Raw genomic sequence first — 19,269 nt, 5'->3', positions numbered from 1 at the left:
GGGTTTTTCCTGGGTGCTCTGGTTTCCTACAACGCTCCAAATAAGTACAGGTTTGGAGGTTAATTAGGCTTTGATTTTTTTTTTTCATTTGTAAATTGTCTCTAGTGTGAAGGATAGTGCTAGTGTATTGGGATCACTGGTCGTCGCGGACTTGGTTGGCTGAAGGGCCTGTTCCGGCCTATGTATCTCTAAACTAAACTAAAAAAATTTATCTGCCTTTACCAAGTAGATGGTGGAGAATTGATTATTGATTGATTGATTATACCTTTAATAATCCTTTACAGGAAATTACAGTGCCACGAGAAGGCACGGAGATTCCAATTAGTTGTTTTCTGCAGTATGTGCAGCTTCATCACTATACTGTAACAACAGTATTTATGTGGATGCTTTAATTCTGATAAGGGGTGTACTCCATATCTGAGGAAGAGTGTGCTGGCTCTGGAGAGAGTCCAGAGGAGGTTTACAAGAATGATTTCAGGAATTAATGGGTTAGCATATGATGAGCGTTTGACAGCACTGGGCCTCTACTTGCTGGAGTTTAGAAGGTTGAGAGGGTAATCTCATTGAAACTTACAGACTAATGAAAGGCATGGATAGAGTGGATGTGGAAAGAATGTTTCCACTGGTGGGAGAGCCTAGGACCAGAAGTCATAGCCTCATAAAGGGCGCTCTTTTGGAAAGGGGGTGAGAAGGAACTTCTTTAGTCAGAGGGTAGTTAATCTGTGGAACTCATTGCTACAGAGGGCTGTGGAGGCAAAGTCTGGATATTTTAAAGGCAGAGATAGACAACTTCTTAATTAGAATGGGTGTCAAGGGTTATGGGGAGAAGGCAGGAAAATGGGATTAGGAGGCAGAAATCAGCCATGATTGAATGGCGGAGTAGACTCGATGGGCCGAAAGGCCTAAATCTACTCCTATGATGTGTGAATCCTCCCCTTGTCCTGTCCATGACTCATTGATCATAATCCTGTTGAACATCAGGAGGGGATGATTAGATTCTTACTTGTGATTATCATTTCCTCACGCCATTGGTACATATTTTACCCACCATTCATCAGCCCAAACCTGGAAGCAATCCAAGTCTTGTTGGATGGGTGACTGCTTCAGCATCTGAGGAAAGGTAAACATTTGCAGTCATTCTGAGCATCCCACTTCTGATCTTTTGATAGAGTGAGGTTCTTTGATGAAGTAGATGAAGATACTTGAGTCTAAAACATTGCCCTAGCTTACACCCACCCCAACACATGGCATCATAATCCACAGCGATTTTCTCTTAAACTATGTATTCACCTCAGCCAGTGCACTATTTCCTCCTCTGATAGAATTCTGAACAAAATACAAAGTGCTGGAGGAACTTAGTGGGCCAGGCAGCATCTGTGGAGGGAATGAGCAGGCAGTGTTTTGGGTCAGGGTCCTTCTTCAGACTGATGTAGTGGGGAGAGAAAGTTGGGAAAGAGAGGTAGGGACAGGACAAAAACTGGCAGTTGATAGGTGAATATAGGTGAGGGTGCAGTTTGGATTGGCAGATAGATGGAGTAAGTAGCAAAGTCTGGAATTAAAATGGAGACTAAAGAGTGTTAAATAATGAGGGAAGATTGGAAGATGGTGGGAGAAATGGGTGCATACCTTGGTGATTGGTTGGGGGGGGAGAAAGCATTACTTGAAATTTGAGATTTCAGTGTTCATAACATTGAGTTATAAGTCATCTAAATGACATAAAAGATTATGTTTTTCCATTTTGCACATGGCCTTACTCAGGCAATGGAGGAGGTCAAGGACAGAAATGTCAGTATGTGCCAGGGAGTTAAAATGACCAGCAACTGGGAGATCCAACGTATGTTCAGCCAAAGTTCATCGAAATGGGCATCCAGTCCACGTTTGGTCTGTCCAATGTAAAGGAGGCCACAGAAGAAGCACTAGATAGAATAGATGAGGTAGATAAGATACATGAACTGCCATTGCATCTGAAAAAGCTGCTAAAATCCCTGGATGGAACTGAGAGGGGAATGGTACTTTATTGTCACATGTACTGAGTTACAGTGACATTCATTTGTGTATACAGTTCTGTACAAGTATTACTTTACATAAGCTCTTAGATACAGTGCAAGTGTATAGCAGTAGTACACTGAGACAGTATGCAGAGTCACCAGTTTGGTGCCATTTTCATGTCCCAGTTGTTGTAAGTGCAGGGTTTCTGGCCTGACCATGAAAGCCTATTGTCCTGCAGGTGTTGCAGGGCCAGACTGGCCAAGTGTAGCGGAGGTGTCCTCCGCTGTTGCAAGCCGTGTCTGGTCCACACGCTTGGCCTCTTGGCTCATTCCAGCCAAACTCCATGCTATTGCCAGACCTCCAGCGACCCACTCCACCATCGAGGCATTGCACTGCCTCCCACAGTTGAGCTCCTTCCTCTGTGGGCATGCAACCCAGACCTGCTGTCGGGTATGGTCGTAACACGTCGGGGGCAACCTTCTGTCATGAAGAGGTTCATGTCCATGCTCCTCTCGATAGCCGTAACCGAATCCCTGCTCTTCAACCTTCCAGACGGGTCCCCAGTCCGCAGCGGGCGTGCCGGCCAAGTCCAAGGATATGTACAATATCTCTTGCGGTTGCAGGGAAAGGTATCTGGGGAGGGGGCAGTTTGAATGGGAAGGATGAATGAACCAAGGAGTTGTGGATTGAGTGGTCGCTACAAAAAGCGGGCAGCAGTGTGGACAGGAAGATGTGACTGGTGGTGGGATCACCCTGAAGGTGGCGGAATGATGTGTTGTTTCTCCAGCACTCTGTTTTCACCTCTGATGCCTTGTGGCTTTAGTTTTACTAAGGTTGCTTGTTAACTCACTTAGTTGAGTAACAAGAGGAATACACTCATCTTGAACCTAAAATTCTGCAAATATTTCCTTTGGAGCCTGGCAGGACCCAAATGAGCATTGTTGAGCAGCTTATTGATGATTAAGTGCTCCTTTATAGCACTGTCAAAGATGCCTTCCTTCACTATGGTGATGTAACAGTGATTGGCACGATTGGCTGTCTCCTGCTTTCTGTTGATAGGAAAATCCTGGGCAATTTTCCATGTTGTCAAGTAGGTGTCAGTGTTGTAACTGTGCTGAAGCTTGGCTCGAGCCACAGCTCGTTGCGGAGCACAAATACTGTTTCAGTTACGTCACTTGATATACACTAATTAAAGTTCTGCTGATGCAAAGCAGCATTTTTATTCTCAACAAATGTCACACAATTCTGCCAGCACCACAGCTTCTTCTGAACCGAGAAACATCAATGCATATTTTAAGTTTTTCTAAAATTCCGATAAGTCAAGAAACAATGGTGGATTTTTGAACACATAATTTTACTCTTTTAAATATCATGCAAAATTGCTTAAACTTTTCTCAAATTTGTATTAAAAATGAGCAATAAAGCTTTTATCTTCTACCTTTATCAGTATAATAATGCACCTCTCTCTATCAGATCCTCCACCTATTTTAGCTGTTTTTACTGAAACAATTTTTAATGTATATTTTCAGCCTAAGTATTTAAATTGCATTTTACTTTCAAATCTAAATACGTCATGAATTTATTTTCGCATGGTTCTCATGGATACTTTCAGTATGTAATGTTGTGAAGGGTTGTAATAACGTGCGATACAAACTCCAAACCATAAATCGCAATGAGTTCCATAAATCATAAAGTCCCCAAGTGCAAAGGTATTTCATGTGTGCAAGTGAACTGCCAAATGAATTCACTGAGAGCTGAATTGCATAAAAGTTTTATTTGTTGAGGGGAAAGTGGAAATAAACTCCCTGCAGAATTCTGTAAGCAGAAACGTCCATGCCGTAAAGCACTTATAATCTCATTAAATTGAGACCAGCTGGATCCCTGGAAGAAAATACACAATCTCACCACCTTGCTAACTTGCGTCAGTTGGGACTCCACTCCGTAATGAGTTGTGCTCATGAAGGTGGTGTGTAATTTTACAGCGGGAAGAGGTCACTGCAGTAATCAGCATTGTAATATGTAGTTACTCAGTCCCGTCATTTTGAGTCCATGTGATGTATTGCCTTTTAGCAAACTTCCTACCTGCGCTTAACCCATGCGATCTTTTGTCACCAGACGTGCAAGATGAAACAGAGCGACTGGAAAAGTACAGGATGTTAATAAAGACACTGCCACGAGTCAACCGGACTACTCTTGCAGCACTGATTGGTCACCTATACAGGTGTGTGACATTAGTATTTATGGAGCATTCAGCAGGAACAATAACTCCTGTTATTATCCATGGTCATGCTTAGCCATATCGTAAATTAATATATACATGGAAAAGAACTGTTCATCTGAAAAATAGCAATCGAAAGCACTTCTCAATAAAATAATGCAATTGTTATCAAGTGATATCAATTGTAATATAATGTAATTTATAATTTATACAGTTTGTTCAAGTACCAGTCACAATTCTTCAAAGGATAATCTGCAGAATCCGAGGACTTTGTTCTTTATGTAATTTACATGATCTTCACTTATTCCTCATATCACTGGTTGAGTCAAGGCACAGTCTCCACGATTCCTTCATTACTTCAGGGAATGATTTGTCAGGGCAGAAATGGAGAAATGAGATGCAGCGATGAGTGTCCACGAATGAAAAAGCTTCCTGATTGAGTCTAATTCTGACAATTTAGATACAGGCACTACAACAAAGAAGTACACACCTTTGTCCCAATGTGAAATATCAAATGTTGTTGAAACTATTTGGAGAGGTTTATTCAGTTATATTTTCTTTTTTTTCCCCTCTGTTCTCGGGTAATCAAGGCTGGACATAGATTCCTGAATGTTAGAAATCTTTGACACCAAATCCATGTCTGTGCACAGATTATGCAGGTGGATAAGCTTTTCATTTCTGCAAACCATCACAATTATAAAGTTATGCTGCACTGAAATGGGTCCTTCAGAACTTATTCATGCTGGCCAAAATGTTTTCCTGAGGCCTGTTGGGTGAAGAAATTACCCTTACCTCTCCCCTGAGTGGACGAACCCTTGTTTGCGACTGTGCTTCTGGTTCAAGACGATGTAGCCAAAGGAAAAGTAAACTCCCCTCATCATTTCTGGACTCTTGAGAATTTTGTTAGCTTTCACTTAGCTTTGTATCACCAACATGTTACACTTGATCCCCTTATCCAAATCATGGATTATGCATGAATTTAGCACAAACTAAGGCTTTAGCGCTAATCCCTGCTGCAACACCCCCACCCTCTCACTCCACGACCACCTTCAACACCTCGCTGGTCACAATCAATCTGAAAAGGACTGATTTTTTTCTAAAGATAGACAAATAGTGATGGCGTAACTCAGCGGGTCAGGTGGCTTGATGGACTCAATGTGTTTTTCTACTTTGTTTTCTCTGCTGCCAATCTATTCCTTTGTCTAATCTTCGAGTTAAAACTGACAAAGTTCCAACCGGTTTGTTAAACAGACTTTTTCTGGACTCTGCCCAGATCACATAGATTAAAGCAGTTTTCCAACTAATGATGTCAGCTAACTAGTTGTAGTTACCAGTTTTCACTCTTGTTCCTTGGCCTGATCCCACCCCAGCGGTATGAACATTGACTTCTCTAACTTCAGGCAGCCCTTGCTTTCTCTCTCCATCCCCTTCCCGGTTCTCACATTAGTCTTACTGTCTCCGACTACATTCTACCGTTGTCCCGCCCCCTCCCCTGACATCAGTCTGAAGAAGGGTCTCGACCCGAAACGTCACCCATTCCTTCTCTCCAGAGATGCTGCCTCACCTGTTGAGTTACTCCAGTATGTTGTGTTTCCCTATGAGAACAATTGTTGATTCTGCATGAATTTTAGGTGATATTGTTCCATGTTCCTAATTGCCAGTTATCAGGTCCAGGCAATTTATCACATTTCTATCCCATTCAGCGCATTGTGCACGATACCTGTTGGCAAATTCCCAGCCTCTCTTTACATAGGCCAATATAACATATAAGTAATTCACGGGAGCTCCTTTTCTGCAGACTTTTCACACCATCATTGATGATCTGATTAGTGTGGCGCAGCTGTTAGAGCTGCTACCTCACAGCACCAGAGACCCGAGTTTGATCCTGACCTTGGATGCTCCCTCTGTGGAGTTTGCATGTTCTCCCTGTGGCAACAGGTGGTTTGGTTTATTCCCACATCCCAAAGACGTGCGGGTTTGTAGGTTAATTGACCTCTATAAATTGTTCTTAGTGTGTAAGGGTTGGCATGGACCCGGTTGGCTGAAGGGCATGTTTCCATGATGCATCTTTACACTGAATATTAAAACTGAACCTGGATACATCGAATGCTGGCCTATTGATCAGCCTACAGTGCCTCAAGACCATTTGCAGCGTGGAAGTCCATTACGATATGATGGGACTTTATTTATCCCAGGAGGGAAATTTGTTGCGTGCTTTCCAGTCAATGAAAATATTACACATGATTACAATCAAGCAGTCCATAGTTTAGAGATACAGGATACAGGCTATAACATTAGTGCAAGATTAAAGTCTGATTAGAGATAGTTCGAAGGTCTCTAATAATATCAATAGGAGGTTAGGATCACTCTAACTGGTGACAGGACAGTTCAGTTGCCTGATAACAGCTTGGAAGAAACTGTACCTGAATCTGGAGGTGTGCGTTTTCAAACTTCTGTACCTCTTGCCTGATAGGAGAGGGGGGAAGGAGCGACCAGGGTGAGACTGGTCATTGCTGAGGCATCCTGAAGTGTAGATGGAGTCAATGAAAGGGAGCTTGGTTTGCATGATGGTCTGGGCTATGTCTGCTACTCTCTGCAATTTCTTGCAGTCTTAGATGGACCTGTTTTCAAAAAATGCTGTGATGCATCCCAATAAAATATTTTCTATGGCAGTCCAGTGCCCACCCAAACCCCAGATTGCCAAATCTCTCTTTGTGCCCTGAGTTACATATTTTCCCCATCCTCTTTGGACGATTGATTTATCTACAAGCCCACTCAATGAGTAGTAATATTGCAATCAGAGTTAAAGATACGTGTTGACATTTGAAAATTCCTCTCTAATTTACAATCATTGATACAATCCCAGCAGGTTTTGATACAAGGAGGAGGAAATTCAATAATTCATGTGAAGGTTCTTTTAAATTTGTATCTAAACTTTACCTCTTCATCCACTGTTTGCTGATGTCACACTGCCTTCTCAAATCAAGAATGAAAGAAAGCTCAGGCCACACTCTTTGGCCTGTGAGGGGGAAAATATTTAATAGGAATCTGAGGGGTACCTTTTTCACAAAAAGGATGGTGGGTGTATGGAACAAGCTACCAAAGGAGGTAGTTGAGGCAGGAACTATCCCAACATTTGAGAAACAGTTAGACAGGTACAGTGCCCTCCATAATGTTTGGGACAAAGACCCATAATTTACTTATTTGCCTTTGTACTCCACAATTTGAGATTTATAATATTTAAAAAAATCACATGCTGCTCAAGTGCGCATTGTCAGATTTTAATAAAAGCCATTTTTATACATTTTGGTTTCACCATGTAGAAATTACATCTGTATTTATACATAGTCCCCCCATTTCAGGGCACCATAATGTTTGGGACACAGCAATGTCATGTATATGAAAGTAGTCATGTTTAGTATTTTGTTGCATATCCTTTGCATGTAATGACTGCTTGAAGTCTGTGATTCATGGACATCACCAGTTGCTGGGTGTCTTCTCTGATGATGCTCTGCCAGGCCTGTATTGTAGCCATCTTTAGCTTATGCTTGTTTTGGGGGCTAGTCCCCTTCATTTTTCTCTTCAGCATATAAAAGGCATGCTCAATTGGGTTCAGATCCGGTGATTGACTTGGCCACTCAAGAATTGTCTATTTTTTAACTTTGAAAAACATCTTAGTTGCTTTAGCAGTATGTTTGGGATAATTTGCCTTGTTGTAGAACAAACCGTTTTTGAGTATTGAGTTTTGAGGCATTTGTTTGAAGTTGAGCAGATAGATGTGTCTACACACTTCAGAATTCATTATACTACCACCATCAGTAGTTGTATCATCAATGAAGATAAGTGAGTCAGTTCCTTCAACAGCCATACATGTCCAAGCCATAACGCCCCCACCACCGTGTTTCACAGCTTTGGATCTTGGGCAGTTCCTGATCTCCTCCATACTTTGCTCTTGCCATCACTCCGATATAAGTTAATCTTCGTCTCATCTGTCCACAGATCCACTTTTTCCAGAACAGTGGTTGCTCTTTTAAGTACTTCTTGGTCAACTGTAACATGGCCATCCTATGTTTGCGGCTAACCAGTTGTTTGCATTTGCAGTGTAGCCTCTGTATTTCTATTCATGAAGTCTTCTGCGTGGACGACAGATGGCACAATGGGCTAAGTGTTCGGCTGGCAACCGGAAGGTAGCTGGTTCGAATCCCGCTTGGAGTGCATACTGTCGTTGTGTCCTTGGGCAAGACACTTCACCCACCTTTGCCTGTGTGTGTCCTTGGGCAAGACACTTCACCCACCTTTGCCTGTGTGTGTGAATGTAATTATGTGAAGCACTTTGGGGTCAATGCAAGTTGACTAAAAATGTGCTATATAAATAAAGAAATTTAAAAAAAAAAATGCAATTTAATTTCTGCGGACAGTGGTCATTGACAAATCCACACCTGACTCCTCAAGAATGTTTCTGATCTGTCGGACGGGTGTTTAGGGATTTTTCTTTATTATAGAGATAATTTTTCTGTCATCAGCAGTGGAGGTCTTCCTTGGCCTGCCAGTCCCTTTGCGATTAGTAAGCTCACCAGTGCTCTCTTTCTTCTTAATGATGTTCCAAATGATGTTCCAGTTTTTTTAGTAAGCCTAAGGTTTGGCTCTAACAATTTTTTTCTTGTTTCTCAGTCTCATAATGGCTTCTTTGACTTTCATTGGCGCAACTTTGGACCTCATGTTAATAAACAGCAATAAAAGTTTCCAAAGGTGATGGAAAAACTGGAGGAAAGACTGGGTGCTGTGAGCTCTTTTATACCAGCATTAAGGAGGCAATTAAACACACCTGAGCAATTACAAACACCCATGAAACCATGTGTCCCAAACATTATGGTGCCCCGAAATGGGGGGCTATGTATAAACACAGCTGTAATTTCTACATGGTGAAAACAAAATCTATTAAAAAAATACCCCTTAATAAAATCTGACAATGTGCACTTGAACCACATGTGATTTTTTATAGAAACAAAGAAAATAAGTTTAGGAGGAGGCCATTTGGCTCTTCGAGCCAGCACCACCATTCATTGTGATCATGGCTGATCGTCTCCAATCAATAACTCGTGCCTGCCTTCTCCCCATATCCCTTGATTCCACCAGCCCCTAGAGCTCTATCTAACTCTCTCTAAAATCCATCCAGTGATTTGGCCTCCGCTGCCCTCTATGGCAGGGAATTCCACAATTTCACAACTCTCTGGGTGAAAACGTTTTTTTTTCACCTCGGTCCTAAATGGCCTCCCCTTTATTCTAAGACTGTGGCCCCTGGTACCGGACTCGCCCAACATTGGGAACATTTTTCCTGCATCTCGCCTGTCCAGTCCTTTTATAATTTTATATGTTTCTATAAGATCCCCCTCATCCTTCTAAACTCCAGTGAATACAAGCCTAGTCCTTTCAATCTTTGCTCATATGAAAGTCCCGCCATCCCAGGTATCAACCTCGTGAACCTACGCTGCACTGCCTCAATCACAAGGATGTTCTTCCTCAAATTAGGAGAACAAAACTGTACACAATACTCCAGATGTGGTCTCACCAGAGCCCTATACAACTGCAGAAGAACAGCTCTACTCCTATACTGAAATCCTCTTGTTATGAAGGCCAACATTCCATTAGCTTTCTTCACTGCCTGCTGTACCTGCACGCCAACTTTCAGTGACCGGTGTACAAGAACACCCAGGTCTTGTTGTACCTCCCCCTTACCTAACCTAACCCCATTGACATAATCTGCCCCCTTGTTATTGCCACCAAAAGTGGATAACCTCACATTTATCTATATTATACTGCATCTGCCACGCATCTGCCCACTCACTCAACCTGTCCAGGTCACCCTGCAACCTCCTGACATCCTCTTCACAGTTCACACTGCCACCCAGTTTTGTGTCATCCGCAAACTTGCTAGTGTTGCTCCTAATTCCCTCTTGCAAATCATTAATATATATGGTGAACAGTTGCGGCCCCAACACCGAGCCTTGCGGCACTCCACATTCGCCGCTGCCTGCCATTCTGAAAAGGACCCGTTCACTCCTACTCTTTGTTTCCTGCCTGCCAACCAATTTTATATCCTTGTCAACACCCTACCCCCTGTACCATGTGCTCTAATTTTAGTCACCAGTCTCCCGTGCGGGACATTATCAAAGGTTTTCTGAAAGTCTGGAACACTACATCCACTGGCTCCCCTTCATCCAATTTACTTGTCACATCCTCAAAAAATTCCAGAAGATTAGTCAAGCATGATTTTCCTTTCATAAATGCATGCTGACTTAGATTAATCCTTTTACTGCTATCCAAATGTCCCATTATTACCTCTTTAATAATTGACTCCAGCATCTTTCCCACCACCGAAGTCAGGCTAATTGGTCTGTAATTCCCCGTTTTTTCTCTCGCTCCTTTCTTGAAAAGTGGTATAACATTAGCTATCCTCCAATCCACAGGAACTGACCCTGAATCTATTGAACATTGGAAAAATATCACCAATGCGTCCACTATTTCTAGAGCCACTTCCCTGAGGATCCTGGGATGCAGACCATCAGGCCCAGGGGATTTATCATCCTTCAGTCCCATTACCCTACCCAATACTATTTCTCGCCTAATGAAAATTTCTTTCAATTCCTCTACCCCCTTAGATCCTCTGACCTCCAGTACTTCTGGGAGATTGTTCGTGCCTTCCTTAGTGAATACAGATCCGAAGTACCTGTTCAACTCTTCTGCCATTTCCTTGTTCCCCATAATAATTTCACCCGTGTCTGCCTTCAAGGGACCCACATTTGACTGCTATTCTTTTTCCCTTAACATATCTAAAGAAGCTTTTACTGTCCTTCTTTATATTCCTGGCCAGCTTCCCCTCGTACTTCATCTTTTCAGCCCGTATTGCCCGTTTTGTTCCCTTCTGTCATCCTATGAAAGTTTCCCAATCCTCTGGCTTCCGGCTACTCTTTGCTGTGTTATACATCTTTTCTTTTAGTTTTATTCTCTCCCTAACTTCTCTTGTCCGTCACAGTTGCCCCCTTAGAATCTTTCTTCCTTTTTGGAATGAAATGATCCTGCGACCTCCGGGTTATGCCCAGAAATTCCTGCCATTGCTGTTCCACCGTCATTCCTGCTAGGATCCCTTTCCAGTCTACCTTGGCCAGCTCCTCTCTCATGCCTTCATAGTCCCCTTTGTTCACTGACACTTCCGATTTAACCTTCTCCTTCTCAAATTGCAGATTAAAACTAATCATATTATGATCACTACATCCAAGCGCTTTCTTTACCTCGAGTTCTCTTATCAAATCTGGTTCATTGGACAACACTAAATCCAGAATTGCCTTTTCTCTGGTCGGCTTCATTACAAGCTGCTCTAAGAATCCAAGAGGAGGAAATAATTTCAATGAAAGAGGATGTAAGAATTTATTTTACAAATCTCAAATTGTGGAGTACAATTTGTGGAGGCAAATAAATAAATGATGGGTCTTTGTCCCAAACATTATGGAGGGCACTGAACATGGAGAGGACAGGTTTAGAGGGACATGGACCAAACGCGGGCAGGTGCAATTAGTGTAGCTGGGACATGTTGGCCGGTGTAGGCAAGTTGGGCCAAAGGGCCTGTATCCACATTGTATCACTCTATGACTTCCTCCAAACGTGCCAAACTAACTTAATCCAACCTACTGAAGGCACTTATATCCTGATGTTAACTGAATAGAAATTCAAAATCTGCAGTTTGACCAGAGCTTTGTGTTGATTATGTTGTGTTGTGGATAATGATTATCCTTATTTCTAAAATTCATGACATCTATTATGCAACAGATAATCTGTTTTACTGCACAGTTAGTCAGCAATTATCATCTAATAGAATGATCGCATTGAGATCTTAGGTTATTGTAAATTCCTTATGTTATTTTGCTGCTGATTTATATTTCTTGAAGAACTTTATTTACTTGCATGCTTTGTGAATAATTGATAAACTAAGTAAAAGTAATCATCCTCTGTATTCTCGTGAAACAGATCTTCCTTTTCTCCATATTTCACATTACATATATTATTACCCAAAAGGAAACATTAGATTAGTATAATATACCAGAGACTCCAAGCACTCCAACTGTGAAAATACCCTCTAAATGTTCTAGTTTCTTAATTAATATTCTGAACAATGTTTTTTTTCATTTTGGAAAATAATTATCCAATTTGTGTCATGAATATAAAAGGAAAGATCTACATTCTTGAAAAAAGAAAACCCTGAAGTTGCTGATTTGGTGATTTTAGAACTTCATAAGTTCATGTTCATATTTGTACTTCCTCCCTGTGCAGTTAATGTAACTTACCTTTTGATGCAAAAGGGCTACGGAACCAACCAAAATTTACTATAAGATGTATTGGAGCTGACTTCTGTCTCTTTTTCTCTCACTTAACTAGTGTGGTATTTCATTTTGCATAATTCAAACTTCCAATCTAATAGGGCAGGGGGATGGGAACCAATGCAAGGAGACAGAGGGCCATAAAAGGAGAAGGGAGATGAGAAAAACAAACCTGACAGCTTTGTGCCTTAATGCGAGGAGTATTCGTAATAAGGTGAATGAATTGAATGTGCAGTTAGTAGTTAAGTAATATGATATATTTGGAGTTACAGAGACATGGCTCCAGGATGACCAAGGCTGTGAGCTAAACATGCAGAGGTATTCGATATTCAGGAAGGATAGACAGAAAGGAAGAGAAGGTGGGGTAGCATTGCTGGTTAAAGAGGAGATTAATGCAATAGCAAGGAGAGACATTAGCTTGGATGCTGTAGTATCGGTATGGGTAGAACTGCAAAATAACCAAGGGCAGAAAACACTTGTTGGAGTTGTGTCAAGACCACCAAACAACAGTAGGGAGATTAGGGATAGCATCAAGTAGGAAATTAGGGATGCGTGTAGCAAAGGTACAGCAGTTATCAAGGGTGACTTTAATTAACCTACATATAGATTGGGCCAACAAAATTGGTAGCAGCGCTGAAGAGGAGGATTTCCTGGAATGTATACAGGATGGTGTTTTAAACCAATATGCAGAAGAACCGACTAGAGGACAAGCCATCCTAGACTGGGTATTGTGTAATGAGGAAGGATTAGTTAGCGATCTTGTTGTGCAAAGCCCGTTAGGCAACAGTGACAATAATATGGTGGAATTCAGCTTTAGGATGGAAAGTGACACGGTTAAGTCTGAGACTAGGGTCCTGAATTTAAAGAAAGGAGACTTTGAAGGTATGAGACGGGAATTGGCTAGGATAGACTGGCAAATTATACTTAAAGGGTTGATGGTGGAGATGCAATGGCAAAGATTTAAAGACTGCATGAATGAAATCCAAAAATTGTTCATCCCTGTCTGGTGAAAAAATTAAACGGGGAAGGCGGCTCAACCGTGGTTAATGAGGGAGATCAAGGATAGTGCTAAATCCAAGGAAAAGGAGGACTGGGAGAAATTTAGAACAGAGGAGGATAAAGGGATTAATTAAGAGGGAGTACAAAGAGAATGAAAGAAAGTTTGGGGGAAATATAACAACTGACTCTAAAAGCTTTTTTAGATATTTAAAAAGGAAAAGATTAGTGAAGACAAATGTAGGTCCCTTACAATCAGAGACAGGTGAATTTATAATGGGAAACAAAGAAATGGCAGAACAGTTAAACAAATATTTTGGTTCCGTCTTGGCTAAGGAATGCACAAACAATCACTCAGAAATACTAGGGGACCGAGGATCTAGTGGGAGGGAGGAACTGAAGGGAATCCACATTAGTCAGGAAATGGGTGTTAGGTTAACCGTTGGGACTGAAGGCCGATAAATCCCCAGGGCCTGATGGTTTGCATCCTAGAGTACTCAAGCCCTAGAAATCGTGGATGCATTGGTGATCATTTTCCAATGTTCTTTTGACGCTGGATCAGTTCCTGTGGACTGGAGGGTAGCCAATGTAACCCCACTTTTTAAGAAATGAGGGAGAGAGAAAACGGAATTATAGACCAGTTAAGCTTCCATCGGTAGTGGGGAAGGTGCTTGAGTCGATTGTTAAAGTTGTTATAGCAGCGCATTTGGAAAGCAGTGACAGGATCGGTCTAAGTCAGCATGGATTTATGAAGGGGAAATTATGCTTGACTAATCTTCTGGAATTTTTTGAGGGTGTAACAAGTAGAATGGATAAGAGAGAGCCAGTGGATGTGGTGTATCTGGACTTTCAAACAACCTTTGATAAGGTCCCACACAAGGATTACTGTGCAAAATTAGAGCACATGGTATTGGGGGTAGGGTATTGACATGGATAGAGAACTAGTTGGCAGACAGGAAGCAAAGAATAGGAATTAACGGGTCCTATTCATAATGGCAGGCAGTGACTAGTGGGGTGACACAAAGCTCAGTGATGGGACCCCAGTTGTTTACAATGTATATTAACAATTTAGACGAGGGAATTTAATGTGACATCTCCAAGTTGTGGTAGTGTGAGCTGCGATGAGGATGCTATGAGGCTGCAGGGTGATTTGGATAGGTTGGGAGAGTGGACAGATGCATGGCAGATGCAGTATAATGTGGATACATGTGAGATTATCCACTTTGGTGGAAAGAACAGGAAGGCAGATTATTATCTGCATGATGTCAGATTAGGAAAGGGGGATGTGCAACGAGACCTGGGTGTGCTTGTACATCAGTCACTGAAAGTAAGCATGCAGGTACAGCAGGCAATGAAGAAAGGTAATGGCATATAGGCCATTGTGAGATGATTTGAGTTTAGGAGCAAGGAGGTCCTACTGCAGTTGTACAGGGCCCTGGTGAGACCACATCTGGAGTATTCGGTGCAATTTTGGTCTCCTAATTTGAGGAAGGACATATTGAGGGAATGCAGCGTAGGTTCAGCAGGTTGATTCCCGGGATGGTGGGACTGCCACATGATGAAAGAATGGGTCGACTGGGCTTGTATTTACTGGAATTTAGAAGGATGAGCGGGGATCTTATAGAAACATATAAACTTCTTAAAAGATTGGACTAGATGCAGGAAAAATGTTCCCGATGTTGGGAGCGTGCAGAAACAGGGGTCACAGTTTAAGAATAAGGGGTAGGCCATTTAGGACTGAGATGAGAAAATACTTCATCACCCAGAGAGTTGTGAATCTCTGGGTGAAGAATTGAATTACTAATCTAAAAAGCTGTTTTCTGATTACAAAACTATAAAATTGCTGCTAAATTATTACAAGCTCTAGCAGCTCCAAATATAAGAATTGAGAGCCTTCATCTAACAGCATTGGGCCTCAGGCATGTTGAATATTTAGTTACACAATCCTGTCCATGTTTGGGTGTGAGAGGAAAATAACTAAAGCTCTGAAGGTGGATTAATCACCTGAACCTGATAGACTACACCCCAGGGCTCTGAACGAGGTAGCATTAGAGATTGCGGAAGTATTAGTGGTGATCTTTCAAGAATCACTAAAGTCAGGAATGGTCCCAGAGGATTGGAAAATTGCAAATGTTATTCCACTCTTCAAGAAGGGAAAGAGCAAAAGAGGGGATCCTATATGCCGGTCAGCCTAACATCAGTGGATGGTAAGATTTTAGTGTCCATTATTCTTCAGGTTTCCAGATGACTGCAAGTCCATGAACTCATAAGAAGCTCATCACTATTCTTAGCAAGGCAGCCCACTTGATTGCTACCCTATTTTTGATATTAAACATTCCTTCCTTCCACATTCCACCACCACCATGCAGTGTGCACCATCTATAATTACTGCAGTTACTGGATAGACTCGGCTTGTACTCGCTAAAATTTAGAAGATTGAGGGGGGATCTTATAGAAACTTACAATATTCTTAAGGGGTTGGACAGGCTAGATGCAGGAAGATTGTTCCCGATGTTGGGGATGTCCAGGACAAGGGGGAAATCTTTTAAGACTGAGATGAGAAAAACATTTTTCACACAGAGAGTGGTGAATCTCTGGAGTTCTCTGCCACAGAAGGTAGTTGAGGCCAGTTCGTTGGCTATATTTAAGAGGGAGTTAGATGTGGCCCTTGTGGCTAAAGGGATCAGGGGGTATGGAGATAAGGCAGGTACAGGATACTGAGTTGGATGATCAGCCATGATCATATTGAATGGCGGTGCAGGCTCGAAGGGCCGAATGGCCTACTCCTGCACCTATTTTCTATGTTTCTATGTTTCTACTTACCCAGTCTATTCGCCAGCACTTTCCAAGCCAGCAATCTCTACCAGCAAGAAGGACAATGGATCCAGGTGCAAGGGGGACTCCAGCACCCTCAGGTTCCCATCCAAACTTACTTGGAAATGTATTGCCATTCCTTCATAACCGTTAGGTTTAAATCCCAGCCTGGCAGTACTCTTGGAGTACCATCACCAGAAGGATAGCAGCGCTTCATGGAAAATTTGGGATGGGCAAAACATGAAGAATAAATAGACCACTAGCTATGAAATACCATAATTGGGAAAATGTGCTCTATGTAGTTATTCTTTCAATCCAGAATGTATATTGCTTTGGAAGAAAATCAATAATTTAAAAACTTTTTTTTTTCTATACATTGTTGTGCTATAAATAGATCACTGCTAGGACAGAAGTACGGTAGCTTTTCCTCTGAAAAATAAAACAGACTATTTTATGCTAATAGCTACAGGCATTGCTATTTTTAGTACTTTTATGTTATTCCATTGACTTCATTCCATGTCACTGATAACAAATTAAAATGGAGAACAAACTTTAGTTCATCTCTTGCTCCACGACCCAAGCTATAAATCCCACAACACTATCACAATGCTATACAGTGCTTTTCATGTTGCGGTGCTTCCCTGGCCAAACAATATTTAGTTTTGGAATTTGAGCTGTATGATATCCTGCCTTGACAGGGTGAAAATTAATAAATATAAAGTGTAGCAGGGGGTGGATTGCTGATTTGCCAACAATTAACCCTTTCTACAACCACACCTTATCCCTGCCAGTCTCCGGTTTCTATCATGTACCCTATCCTATAGAAAATCAATTAATGTTTTTTTAATAAAGCAAAGTGGCATGTGGTACATAAGACATGGAAGTATGTGCGTATTTTTAGTGTGATGTAAAGTCAACTAATTGCACTGATGTTAGTTGTACTCTACACGTTGAGGGGGCATAAACAATGCAGTGAATCTTTCAGGCTCCAAATGATTCATTCGAATAAATCCTTGAAATTCCTGTCAGTTTCCCCAAAATAGCAGGTGGGTACAAATTCAATTCACCCATCACATCAAATTGTTAATCAACTTCCAAAAATTGTCCCATGAGTAGTTTTTTTTTACTGATACAATCTGTTCACTGCAAACAGAAAAATATTGTAATGTGGCAACAGGGATTGGATGAAACAGAGGGCTGGTAAAATCTATCTCATGAAATTGAAGCTGAATGCATCCATTACGGCTGGGAGTTGTCTGCTTTCAATTAGCATGAGCATCTTAAATATTATTAATATTGATTTGTTTCACTGTTATACAAATATTAATTTTGGAGTGGAATCCCTTGGAGATTTCTAGGACACCTGATTCGGAAAATACATTTACTTTGCTTGGAACACTAAGTGCTGGAATCAGCATTTTGTGGTCTATGCAAGTTTCCAGCATCTGCAGATCCTTGTGTCTACATTTACTTTTCTGCTCGAGGGTGAAATCTAAAATGGTTGTTCAGTACATTTTGGGGCCAATAAATGGGAAGCTTCTCGATGTATTTGGCTCATTAATTTTTTGTCCTTTTAATGGTTGATGTTGGGACTGAATGCAAAATGGACAGAATTTCCTTCCCGCAAAAGTGATAGAATTCACATTAAACATAAAAATTTAGATAAGGCTTGAAGAATGTGAAATGATAATAATGTAGGAACATGCACATTTCTTTTTTATACATTTTTCTGGAGAAAACACAGGGCACTTACCCTTTTTTTCAATCCAATCTAAATCTGAGAGTAGATAACATTTAGAAGGTACTTATTTTTAGTTTTCAGTCATGATTAAATGGCGGAGTAGACTCGATGGGCCGAATGGCCTAATTCTACTCCTATAACGTGTATCAGCGAGCCGCTGTTGTTCACACACCTGCTAATCAGCTCCATAAAAAGTGGCAGCAGAAGAGGAAGGGAAGGGAGACAAAATGAAATTGGACAAGTACTTGTCAACGGCTGGCTCTTGAAGACCTGTAGGTCCTGGCCAACCACTAAGTATTCTCATTGTTCGGGCATGCAAACTGAGCTTAAACTGGACCTCTCGGTATACTGGACTCTTAACACTCATTTTTCTACATTCTTCCCTTCTGCATTAGTGCATCTATTACAAGTCTCGATTCTGGCATGTGTTTAGACATTCAGACAGATGCATATTTCAGCAGCTACACGGACACTCTTTTAGCTGCTGGGTAATATCTGAAGTTCAGGAGAGGTCACTTGCAGCTGTAAAAATCACAAAGAAGCTTTTCCAGCTTCCAATCCGGTTCTGGAGCTCCTCTTGATTATTAAAGTCTTGCTTCTCTGCAGAACTTGTTTTCTTCTCCCTCGGGTCCACAGGGACGAAGGAATGAGAATATCCAGTTTCTTTGGCAACCCAAAGCTATTACACCTATTGCTATAGTGGAAATTGTAATGATGTTCAATTCCTCCATACAGTTTGTTGGAAGTAACCCGAGGTCACATTATCTGATTTAGTGAAGTCCAGCATGTCCCACATTTTGCTTATTCTCGTTCGACATTTTATCCAGCCTGTCAAAACAGCAGAGGTGATTAAATTCAAGTCTAACCAAATTATAAGACCTGTGCAATGCTGAAGTACTCACCCTGATTCCACAGTCTGCACTAGAAGACAGCTGTGGGATTTAATAGGATTCACTCAGTTATTTATTATGATCCCACCACCTTTCTGCTGTTTCCAGATTTTTTAACAAACTTCCGCGAGTAGAACGCAAAGGCTGTCCTAAAGAAAAAGGTAGTTTTAGCAAAAATAGAGAGGACTCCTATGGGCCAGGAAGCAGCCATTTTTTTCTAAATATCCTTGACTGAGATGGCCATCTCCA

The 19,269-nt window shown here is 41.5% G+C and overlaps 1 protein-coding gene across 1 annotated transcript in view; it reads left to right on the top strand.

The window, feature by feature from the left end:
* Window positions 1-19,269, top strand: part of arap2 (ArfGAP with RhoGAP domain, ankyrin repeat and PH domain 2) — a 343,820-nt gene that overhangs the window by 264,576 nt on the left and 59,975 nt on the right. Inside the window, exon 22 of the mRNA XM_033033190.1 lies at window positions 4,105-4,223. Within this exon, the coding sequence (XP_032889081.1) occupies window positions 4,105-4,223 (119 nt within the window). The remainder of the gene's footprint in view (window positions 1-4,104; window positions 4,224-19,269) is intronic.

The sequence above is a fragment of the Amblyraja radiata genome, chromosome 1, assembly GCF_010909765.2.
Source record: "Amblyraja radiata isolate CabotCenter1 chromosome 1, sAmbRad1.1.pri, whole genome shotgun sequence".
Classification (NCBI taxonomy): Eukaryota; Metazoa; Chordata; class Chondrichthyes; order Rajiformes; family Rajidae; genus Amblyraja; species Amblyraja radiata.
This window is presented reverse-complemented; position numbering and strand designations above follow the sequence as displayed.